Source organism: Onychostruthus taczanowskii, unplaced genomic scaffold (genome assembly GCF_017590055.1).
Source record: "Onychostruthus taczanowskii isolate IOZ18803 unplaced genomic scaffold, ASM1759005v1 scaffold71, whole genome shotgun sequence".
NCBI classification, from domain to species: domain Eukaryota; kingdom Metazoa; phylum Chordata; class Aves; order Passeriformes; family Passeridae; genus Onychostruthus; species Onychostruthus taczanowskii.
Window position 1 is genome coordinate 3,561,768 of NW_024504898.1, and position 12,041 is coordinate 3,573,808.

At 37.4% G+C, this 12,041-nt stretch overlaps 1 protein-coding gene across 1 annotated transcript in view; it reads left to right on the forward strand.

Annotated features, from left to right (window-relative positions):
- Positions 1–12,041, forward strand: part of OCA2 (OCA2 melanosomal transmembrane protein) — a 160,548-nt gene that overhangs the window by 47,309 nt on the left and 101,198 nt on the right. The window contains exons 9-13 of the mRNA XM_041422122.1: positions 3,718–3,789; positions 4,628–4,693; positions 5,794–5,850; positions 7,131–7,255; positions 10,806–10,944. Of these exons, the coding sequence (XP_041278056.1) occupies positions 3,718–3,789; positions 4,628–4,693; positions 5,794–5,850; positions 7,131–7,255; positions 10,806–10,944 (459 nt within the window). The remainder of the gene's footprint in view (positions 1–3,717; positions 3,790–4,627; positions 4,694–5,793; positions 5,851–7,130; positions 7,256–10,805; positions 10,945–12,041) is intronic.

Here is a 12,041-nt window from a genome sequence, read left to right on the forward strand (position 1 = left end):
CTCTCTCTCCTTGCCGCCTGAGAATAATGAAATAAACTAGAGACTTTATAAAGTCTAAGAGGGATTTGGCTGTTGATTTTATAAGGAAGATCTCAGCTATTCTGAAGGTAGGTGAAAAATACATAAAACTCATATGTGGATATAGGTTTGGTAATAACTGCATCCTTGTTGAAATGCAGCAGTGTTGCCACTCTATCAAATGTAAATTAATTTATCAGTAAAATATGAAGTTCAATAAAACAGGCTTCATTGGAGGCAAAATGGATAAGACATTAATATGGGTTGTGTTTGAAGCTTTACATTAAGATCATTGACACTTATATTTCACCTGCTATTTATGACTTAAAACAAAGGACTTGTGGAAATAAAATTCTCGTTATGATATATCATTTACCACATATCCTCAGAAATGCGTTTTAGAAATGCACATGTCCTGGATTTCAGCTGGGAAAAAGATGCTCTGAAATAGCATCCAGGTAGTCATTCAAATGGGTTCTAAATATTTTCCTTTTGCCTCCTGGAACACCATATAAGATTTAGTGTTTGAAATTTGGAATAATTTTTATAATGATGCTGTTGCAGTCTATCAAATGATTTGATGAACTCAGTGCAAAAATTCCAAAGCATTTTCAAATAGATAAGAAATTTAAATCTGGGAAAGGTGTAGGCTTTCTAAATCCAATTTGCATTATAGTTCTGCAGCTGTATATTGTTAATATCAAGTAAAAAGACTTATGGCATAAATTATTTGGGTAGCTTCAATCTCTTTAAAATGAACTCCTGAATTAAGGGTATGGAAACTATTAGAATCAGCATTCAGCACATTGTGTTTATCACACAGCAGGCGATCATGATACAAATTTTCTACAGAGAATTATGAAACAAAATTGCTATAGTAGTCTTTCCTAGTCTTTGCTTATTCTGACTGACTCCATGAGGTTGCTATCAACACACCTATGTAGCTGACACTCTTGTTTCACTGTTGCAGCTTTGGGTATTTTCATTTTTTTATATAAAATACTGTAAATATCCATTCCCTTTTTTTCAATATTTTCATCTCTTAGCCTTGTAACGTTCTGTTTCACTGAGCTCTAAACTGAATCCTGCTTTGTAAAGAGTGTAATCTGGCCTGCATTGTTTTCAGTAGCACTTTGTACTGGTATTACTGTCCCTTTGAAAAAGGCAAGAGCCCTATCCTTTGCTGTTGCAGTAAGTCAGCACTGCTAGGTATTCTTCAGACAAAAGTAAAGGTCATGGTGATGGCAAAGATGCCCTTTTTACAAAGAGTTTATAAGGTTTGCAGCTGGAATGGGAGGTGGGGAGCTCTAGCATACAAACTGATATACTAAAAGCTTTGTGTCTTCCTCCTCATCAGCCCTGTCTTTCTCATCTCCGCAATCATTGCACAAGGGTATGCCCTTTCTCAAGTGAGAGAATGATCAGATTAATACAGATGATTTCTCACTTAACCTTTAAAAATGTCTTTAGATTAAGAAGTCCACTAAATCTCTCAGCTTTCCTGGGATTAAGTCTCTGTCTTAATTTATTTCTGAGCCCTTTCAATTCTCTACCTGAGCTGTTGTTTATGGATACACTCCAAGATTCATCCTGAAAAGATACTCTTCCTCCTGCCAATCTTCAATAGGGTTTGGTCATCCGTAGTACTTTTCAAAAGAATAGTGGAATTTTGCTTGAGATAAAGCCCTCCAAATATGTATTAGATGGAATTGTGGTTCAAAGAATGTCAGAACTCATAGCCTGCACCTCCTGACTTCTATAGTTGTAAGTTTTTAAAAATACCTGTACAAATATGTTATTTGTTTGGGGTTTATTTTCTGTGAAAAGAAAATTAAAGAGAGTAATCTATTTTTTCTTTAAACTTCCTAAATATTATATTTTGAATATTTACACGTCTCAGAGTTTACATAAGTATTCTTTCTAGGCTTTACAGTATGACTTTCATTTGATAGTTTGCTGGAATGGAGAGTTGTACATTTAGTAAGTTTTTTGTAATAAAGCTTTGCACCTTGTTCATTCTTCAGGATATACTTTTGTATATCCTTCTTGAAAAAACACTGGTATGAAGGAACTGACAGATGACTTAATTTGTTCAGTTTCTTTCCACATAAATTAAAGTCAACTTCACCCATAGGTGACAGCAAACTCTTGGAAACTGAAAATGCAGTCAACTCAATGCAAGCGATTAAGCACACAACAGTGACAGCAAAAGGGCTTATGTGTAAATATGCAAAAAATCTGTAGCTAAACAAATCTCAGAAAACCTATGATATCTTTCTGAGAACTGCAAAAGAGCTATTTAATGTGGTAGGGATTGCATGAGGAGAAAATCTTCAGTTTGAGGACAGCTGAGGATTTCCCTGTAGCCTACACCTGAGCTTTGCTCTGGTAAGAAGTTGATCCCCTCCCCTAATGGACAGCTCTGCTTGGCATCTTTTATTGGAGAGAGCTGTAAGGTCTAATTGCTGCCCCTGATTGCCAGCCAGAAGGGCTATGGAATGTTATCAAATGCTTGCCACCTTTGCGGAATCAGAAGGGCCGTATGTGTGCTCACATGTCAATGCACTGAAATGGGAAATCAAAAATGAGCCAGTGGGTTATCCCACACATTTCTGTGGGAGCTGGTGGTAGTTGTAATCTGTGCTCTGAACAAGTAGGTCATTAGGGCATAAAAATCTTGGCCTGATCTCCCACTTTGTGACCATGAATAGGTTATTCTTCAGTGCATTTCTAAGGAAAACAGGAGAATGAGACAGATAATTTTTTTACTATTGAGTTAGTAATTTATATATTTATTTTTCTAGTAATTTGGTAAATTGTGTAGTTCTTTACCATTTCCATGGAAAATTTATAATTGTGGAGAAAAAACAAAGCCAAATCTTTCATTTTTTGCTTTTCCTTTACAAACATGGAGGAGAGCCTTGAGATGATCTCATCCTATTGTTTGTTATCAGCAAAATATTTCGTATGAAATTAGAGGCAAATGAAATATTTCTAGACCCTTTTATTTCTTTCTCAACAATAATTTTAACTTGTGTTGGAATAATATTTAAACACATTAATAGTGAAAGCTGGTAATTAGATTCAGTCTTTTGTAGTGTGGTTTTCATTAATTACATGCTTACTTTAGCTACAATCTGTGATCTTCCAGACACAGAGGATTAAATAACTACAGATGAGTTCCTGGAGAAATAAAGCACATTTTCAGGGCACAATTGCTGAACAAGCCCCTACTAAAAATGAGATGGATCACCTCCTGGAAATGCATGTTCTTTCCATGGGATGTGAAGTGAAGCCAGCAGGATGAGGCTTTTTGATCCTTAAGTTAGGGACGATGAATTGCTTTCCTTCTTGGGTCACCTACTGGCAAATGTAAGAAACTGGTGCTGAAGTCCCTTTTCTACCTGGATATTAGAGATGAGACTTCCTTGCAGCATTTGCACAGCAAGGCTTTAGCTGGTTTTTTTTTTTTTTTTTTTTGTTTTTTTTTTGGGTTTTTTTTTTTTTTTTTTTTTTTTTTTTTTTTTTTTTTTTTTTTTTTTTTAATAGCAAAGTAATTAACCATCCTTTAGTCAGAAAAAACACTCAAGCAAGCCGAGAAAAAATTGTGTACATGAGGTTTTATCCTTCCCCCTCTCCTTTTTAATAGTAAGGAGATGCTTAGAGGAGTCTGTGGTCAATTCTTACCCTTTGTTGCAGATTGTTCACAGGACCCTTGCAGCCATGCTGGGTGCTTTGGCCGCTTTAGCTGCCCTAGCAATTGTTGGGGAGGTAAGTTATCAAACTCTAAGTGCTCCCTTCCCTTTGTCTCTGGCTGTGGTGTCAGGTGTCATTAATTTCCATGTTTGCCCAGTTCTAACTGAGCACATGGCGAAGCAGTATTTTTTAAGAAAAAGAAATAGTAGGACAGAAACTGGGGTGGGAAAAGAGGTCAGATAATGTGTAGACAAGGGGAGTACAAAAACGTCAGTTGATGCTTTTTTGTTCTGATTTGCAGGAAGCTGGCTGCAACTATTTTCAGCTTAATCCAGCGTTAGTTTAACACTGTTATTTTCAGTAATGTTAGGCTACCAAGCGAACCTAAATGGAAATGCACTACTTTATACTACCCTAAATAATTACATCTTATGCCTGCATGTTACAACCCTTTTGTTTCTCCTGCTGCTTACTCTTCGTTGATATATAGTCAAACATCAGATTGATTTTCTCGGTTGTTCTGATAACCACATCATTACTAAGTTCCCTTTAATACCCTCCAGTTTGTTCACAGGTGAAGTAGCATGCTTTTGTTCTTTTACCAGAAAGGGAACTGCAGTGTACCATGTAATTTGGTTATCTTTTATTTCTGCAATGTTAAGTAAGGAACAACTAGACCTACCAATAGCCTGATAATGACCAACTTAGGATGCCAGCAGTACTTTGAATTAGTAATAATAATAATAATAGTAGTAATGGCAATAATAAGGAGTCCTTTTTATGTAGCTTGTAGGAACACTTATTAATTTCCATCAAATTTATTTAAATGGTTCATTAATTAAGTGGAGTTTATAAGTCATAGCTAATCACAATTTAGGTGGCATTCACTCGTAATTCTATTTTTTGATTGCAGAGGCCAAGTATGGTCAAAGTGGTGGAGTGGATTGACTATGAGACACTGGCATTATTATTTGGAATGGTAACTAAAATGTATCTTTTGCTCTAAATGTGCCAAAATAATCACATTCAGTATAGAGATGTTTCCTTTTAGAACATTTTGTTAATTGTATTTCACTCAGATGACTTATGACAAACATTTGTGTCTTAAGGAATTTACCAACAAGGATAAGGATCAGACCTCTGAAAAAGTCTTTTGAAATGTTGATCCTTTTCTATTGTTTTTTTTTAATCTGTGAAGTTGTATTGACAACATGCTAAAAGCATCCTTGGGATTTATAAACCTAAAGACCTGTTTAAGGGCCAAGTATTATCACTCTCATTTTTGTTTTGAATTTTGTTTATTCAAAGCCTTCCTCAAACACACTCTGCTGGAAGAGTTGTTTCCTGTCTCACTGTTTTTTCTGAAGCTACAAAAAAGCAAGCCAGAAATTGAGAAAAAATATCTGATGAGATTTTAATCATATATAATTTTGATCACTTTGCCCAGAGCTATTTGTGTTAAAAAGCATTGTTCAAGTGCTATTAGACTCTAACACAAGATATACAATATACAGAGACAAAATTACAATTATCTGGTTTCATTCTGAGCTTTTCTTATTTCTTGACACTGGGAACTGGTCCTTTCTCCTTGCATTCCCCACAGAATAAGAAAGTAAAAAAAAAAAAAAAAAATCTGTTTAGAGCAAAGACAGGAGACAGGAGCAAAGAAGGACAGGAGACCTCCCAGATGTGGGAAAATGTAAGCATTTCTTGAAGCCACTGTCTTCTGTGCTCTGTAGAGTTATTGGTTCTTCTTGATTAATGATATAAGGGAGATACATTGAACACTTAATGTATGATGCCCACTTAGTCACTACAAATAAAATTCAACCAGACTCATATGACATTTACAGACTGCTTATGTTGAGAAGTATATTTCACCATATGATGCATTAAATAGAGATATCTGGCAGCTATAGTGAATATTCTAATATAAGGGTGATTAGATTCTCAAAGCTGTGTCAGATAAGAACTCCATTTGTCAGTATCACAAACTGCTTTGCTTTAGTTTTGAGTAATAATTCAATTACTTTTATATATCAGTTCCAAGTGATTATATTTTTCCTCATCTTTTGGCAGATGGTTTTAGTGGCCATATTTTCAGAGACTGGATTCTTTGACTACTGTGCAGTAAAGGTGGGTTTCTTTGGTACTTATAAGTATTTCTAGATTTATTAAGTTAGTATGTATTCAAATCTGTCACACCAAGCATGATCTTTAAAGAGCCCTTCTAAGGTCAGTGTATACTTATCATATTAGAAATGACAGTGGTCATGTTGTAATACTGGAAAAATACTTTGTGGATGAAAGGAAGCCCTTAAGGCAATTCTGTTGCTACAGGAGAATGTTAAAGGTCCCCAGTAGGGTACACAAGCATTTGGACGCTATTAAGCTGAATATTTCACCGATTTCCCCAGGACTGCAGTTCTGCTGTAGCTGAACTCTCTATTTATGCCTGGCAGTGGGGCACGGAACTATCATTAACTTTATGAAAAGTGGCCACAGACCTTTGCACTGTAGCAGAACAAAAGTTTACATTAAAAATGTAATTCATAGAATCACAGCCATAGAATTAGAGAACGGTTTGGGTTGGAAGAAACCTTAATAATCTTGTTCCAATCCCCCTGCCATGGGCAAGGACACCTTCCACTAGAGCAGGTTTCTTAAAACCCCACTCAGCCTGGGACTTGAACACTTCCTGAGATGGGGCACAAAAAACTTCTCTGGGTAACCTGTTGTAGTCTCACCACCCTCACAGTAAAGTATTTCTAACTAACATCTAATCTAAGCCTACTCTCTCAGTTTAAAGCCAATCCCTCTTGTCCTATCACTACATACCCTTGCCCAAAGTCTGCCCCCTTAGCTGTCTTATTGTCCCTCTTTAGGTGCTGAGAGGCACTGTAAGGTGACCCTGGAGACTTCTCTTCGCCAGGCTGAATAACTCGGATCTGTTCCAGCTTGTTCTTGTAGGAGAGGTGCTCCAGTGTTTTGATCACGTTTGTGGCCCTCCTCTGGACTAACTCCAGCAGTGTTGCTCTGAGGATGGGGAATGTGTCCCAGGTGTGGAGAGGAAGGGAGGTCTAAAGCCTGTTAGTCCACCTGGGCATGCAGGCAGAAGATGGGGGCACAGTCCTTCTCCTGCCACTGACCCCCTTTATGACTGGCAGCAGAGCATGGTGTTTCTTCAGACTTGTTGCTTTGTTTCATGATGGGATTGTTTGCCCACTTCCATGAATTATTTTCTTGCCAAATTATTTTGTATTGGAGAGGGCACTGTTGGAGTAATAGTAAAGGAATAGTAAATGCTCTGAGCTGATTGTTGCTCGACTTTGATCAAGTTGCTTTATCTAAAATTTTTTGAAGTCTAAGCTGGAGTGATGTAGTCCATTAATTTTGCTTCTGTTTGTTTTTCCTAGGCTTATCGGTTCTCTCGAGGCAAGGTGTGGGCCATGATTACGCTTCTGTGCCTTATTGCTGCAATTCTTTCTGCATTCTTGGACAATGTTACCACTATGCTGCTCTTTACTCCAGTAACCATAAGGTATTTTATTGTTATGGATTTGGACTTGGTCTTTTATAGCCAGCAATCAGTAGTAGACAAGTCTGCAAAATACTTGTTTGGAGGTTTTCTTGATAATTTAAATGGAAATTAGAACTTCAAATATTCTTATTATAGTAGAATAAAAAGCTAGCACTTTCAGAGGGATGGGTTGCCTTTTGCCTTTGCATTAATACTGAGCACATATCTGAAACCTGTGAACACTGCCTTGGCACCTAACTGTTCAGGGCTGTCTTCATATCTCAATGGCAATAGCATATTGCACCAAATGCTCCCTAGTAGATGATTTTTTTTTCCTGTAAACCAGGCAAAATTATTAAATTAAATCTGCTTTATTCTTTGCTGCAGAATTTTGTATACAATTTTAGATAGTAATTTATGTTTTAGTGAAGTTGTTATCCCTTCTAATATTAGTGACAAATAAATTTTTAAAAAGTCCATATTTCATCTAACAGCTTTTTCTTGAATCTGAGAATCTGAATTTTATTCCTGTTGGTGATCATGTCATTGGGATGGCTACTGGTTAATTGCACAGTTTCAGATTAGATATTTTGAACTTTGAGCAGACAACCATGAATTTAATTACTTCGGATATCTGTAAATTAATAACATGTTATATGCAACTACATTTAATCAGTGTGGGATTATAAATTACTGTTTAACCTGAATTTAACCTGTGTCTGGTCAGGCAAATCTGTTTAATCCAGTTCAGTTTTGGAAAGATCTAGTGTATTTTAGAAATGAATCTGAGAGATGTAATGCTTGCAGTCATTATCACATTAAAGTACACAAAATTCTATTAAGATATGCCCCCTCTTTAAAATGCAGTGTAAAGCAGTAAAAACCAATTTTGCAAGTGAAATTTATTCTATACTGGAAACAGCTGGTGAATGAAAGCTCATTTGTCTTCTGTCCAATTATATTTTAAAGAGATGGCTTTGCCGTACCCTAATCAATAATTGCATTTCTAGCAGCAAGCAGCACTGGAGCTATTAAACACCAAATTTTCTTTAGCTGCGTTACAGAATATTTTGGATAAATATAATTTGGGAATGGATTGAAATCCAGAAGTCAATGTAGCATAAAAAGCTCTTCACAGTCAGAGCTACGGTAACATTTATTCTGTTTTCAAAGAATCCTAGAATAGCCCAGGTTGAAGGGACCTCGAAAGGCCATCTGTTCCAACCTTTCAGGGGAAAGGAAGCCTAGATGAGATTTTCTGTCACTCTCTTCAATTGCATCATGAAAACCTCTGGTGATGGGGACTCTACCACATCCCTGGGGAGGTTTTTTTCCAGTGGTTAACTGTTTTCACCATAAATTGCTTGTCTTATGTTGAGGTGAAATCTCTCCCTTGTACTTGTTGCCTCTTGTCTTCTCCATGTGGATCCTTGTGAAGGAAGAGCCTCTGCCTTTGTAGCCATCTTTAAATAATGGACTTTTGTACTAAATATATACAAAGTCCTTTTGTTTTATACTAAATGAGCCTGTAACACTGAAGAAGGGGAAACTCAGTATGTGGGAAACATTTGTATTTGAATCGCTATCAAAACTAAAATAAAATTTTATCTCACCTACTAAAACCAAATAATTGCCTGCTTCAAAAAGCTTCATGCTGGGGGTCATTTTCTTTTTTATCTTACTGCCATTGTCTACAGCTTCACTGTGTTGCACTGTGCAGTCTCCATTGCCATGGAGATAAGGCTTGCAGAAAATTGTACTGTCTCTGCAAACATTAGGGTTTATATTTCCTATGATAAGGCCTAAAACATGATACTTGTTTCACTCTGCATTTTGTAGTAACCTACTGAAAAAGGTAATAACTACCTCCTTGTAGCTGTTGCTTATTTTCAAGATATTTTGTTATTGGGAAGTGGAAAAGGCTAATGTTTTTACACATGAGGAATTATATAACCAGGATAAGTAAACTGAGGAACTGTGATCCTGCCATCTAGCTAAGATGTTCTGATGGTTTTACACTTTGGGTTTAGCCTTTTCTTACTTTAGAGTTCTGTTTTTAAAATACCAGTAGACCCATCAAAAAGAAAAGTCACTAAAGAAAAGTTTAGTTTATATTTTGAAATACTGGGAAATCAAGGAGCAATGGAGTCAAAACTGCACGCACAATTGTGGTCTTGTACCACAATTCATACATTTGGACCAGTTGTACTACAAAGTACCCTTTAACTGAATGATTTCATGCTGCTGAGGAAATAGTGTATTTTTGCACAGTTATTATTTTCCAGAGTTTTTATGTGCTGATATATATGCCATCTGACAGTGTTTTTCCTGAGTTTTAAATTGACACTCTTAGTGATAGTGTAAGTGAATCAGGTTAAGCTTTTTTGCAATATTCTTTTCTCTGTGAAATGTCAGTTTTACTAACACAAACTTGGGCTAAGCAGTGAAGTCCAACCCTTCTTTCAGGGAAATATGTGAGAGCATTGCAGTGAGAAAGCATTCTTCCTGCACTCTCTTTCCCCCATCTACTATGAGATATAGGGGACAACAATTTAAATGTGGCCTCCATCTTTACATACTGGAGCAACCTTTTGATAAGTTGTGAGTAGGAAAGGAGTTGTTTCTTACTCCAAAGTGCTTAGGTGTGACTTTAATGTTCAGCTTTTATTACCAGAGCCTGAGTTTAAAGTCAAATGTACTTCAGGACAGAGCGGATTATGTGGGTGTGTGCGTAAATGTAATTTGTGAGTTGGAGTAATCTGTGTGAAGATTACTCTGTATAAGTGGGCTCTGAGTTCAAATGGATCATGAGGTTACTGAGTCAACTCCAATGTTTGTCAGAGCACTTTAATGTGCTTCTTATTAAAGGAGCAATTTACTTTTCCTTATCAAAGAAGCATCCTACCAAAGAAGTGTTAAATATATTTGAACTGAAACATTTTTTTTAAAAAAATTAACCACAAGGAATGTGTATTTTCTGCTCTTTTTTCATCCCAAATAGAAATACTCATGACCAAGCTTTAAAGAAGGAGGAAATTAGGAACAGAATAAATAGAATAAACCTAGCCTGAAAGCTGAACTCTCTAATAGATGATTCATGGCTAATAGGCAGCCTGCACAATCCTCTACCACTGCTTCCCATAAGAAAGTTAATCACTGTGGCTGAGTGCAGAGCCCGTGGTTGACCAGAATAGTTTTCCACAGATCACTGCAGCTTAAGGCCCATGGTTTCAGAAGCTGTACCACACTGAAAATTTGAAATGCTATTTTTTGTGTAATCCAATTCTTGTAATAGTTGACTACTTTTAGTGAAATGCCTTTAAAAATGCATCAGTTTTGTAGGCATTAATAACTGCATTTTAAATGTAAAGAAAATCTATAATTTTTTATTTACATTGTTATAATTACTCTACACAATAAATGCTTTAACATAGCATTTATTGACACATTATGCTTTAAATCCTACCATTTGTCTGTGAAATGACTGCATTTTGTAATTTTTGTGCATTTTAATATTTAAGGTACTTTATCCATGGGATAAGAAGTTAATTTCATTATCTTTACACTACAGGCTCTGTGAAGTACTTAATCTTGATCCTAGGCACGTCCTGATTGCGGAAGTAATCTTCACAAATATTGGGGGGGCTGCCACTGCTGTTGGGGATCCTCCAAATGTGATTATTGTTTCAAAGCAGGAGCTGAGGAAGAGGGTATGTACTGCAGTTGTTTGGCTACTAAAATTAAGTAGTGGTGTTGACTTATGTGATGTTGATCCTTCTCTTCCCCCAGACAGCCATGTAAACAGAACATAATGAACTATTTTTGCCATGCTACTTCTTTTTAGTAGAATGATCAGACAGAAGAGAGTGATCTTTTGGGGACAAAATACTGATGAAGAATAGACATTTTGATCTAGACTGAGAATACCAGTTTCCTTTTTTTTTGTTGTTGGTAAGGATTTCGTTATCAATGGCAAAGTGTGGAAAGAACAACGGAGGGCTGCAGACAGGGCAACAAGTTGAAAAAACCAAAAAAGTGCAAAGATGAAAATCCATCCATTTTTTCAGTATAGGTTTTCTCTCAAAAGTTAAATATTCATTCAATTCAACATTTTACAGAGAGGTTTCTTTGCCCCTGCAGAGCCATGACACACGTGAGGCACTTTATCCTTCAAGCACAGCCCAAGGGGATGTGGGGTGTGAGAGGAGGATGGGTGCTTCTCCCATGCAGCAAGGGCTGCAGCTGGCTCGCTCCTCCTGACAATGTTTTGCTATCTCCAGGCTGCAGAGACAGATTTTAGCTTCCAACTCTTGGCTGTCCTATTGTTTGCTGGATGCCTGGTGCCAAAGTGAAAGCTATGGTGGCTGGTGCTGGGTGGGACTGCAGGATGTGAACCAGCAAGCAGGAGCATCCCAGTCCCACCATTTCTTCCCACCCACATAGGTGGGACTCTGCTCTGTGGAGTGGCTGTGGCACTGCTGGCAAGTGTTTGCAGCCCTCAGCATCAGCACGGAGCTGAATTTGCTGAGTTTTCTGTGCTTTCAGCTATCCCTGCTACCCTTGAATAGGGCATCAAGTCTTCCTTCTGCCTCTGGCACCATCTCCCATCCCCTTTCCCTGGTGTGCTGTGGGGCAGCAGGGAGGCAGTCTGCTCAGGATGCAAGGGGCAGCCCCTCCTGGCATGGGGCAGATCTGCCCTTCTCCTCACCAACAAGCAGTGCCATGGAAGGGGCAGTAATGTAATGGGCACATCTATGAGGACACCAGCTTTCTGTTTTGGCCAGAACACCCCTTCCCGCCCCCCCCC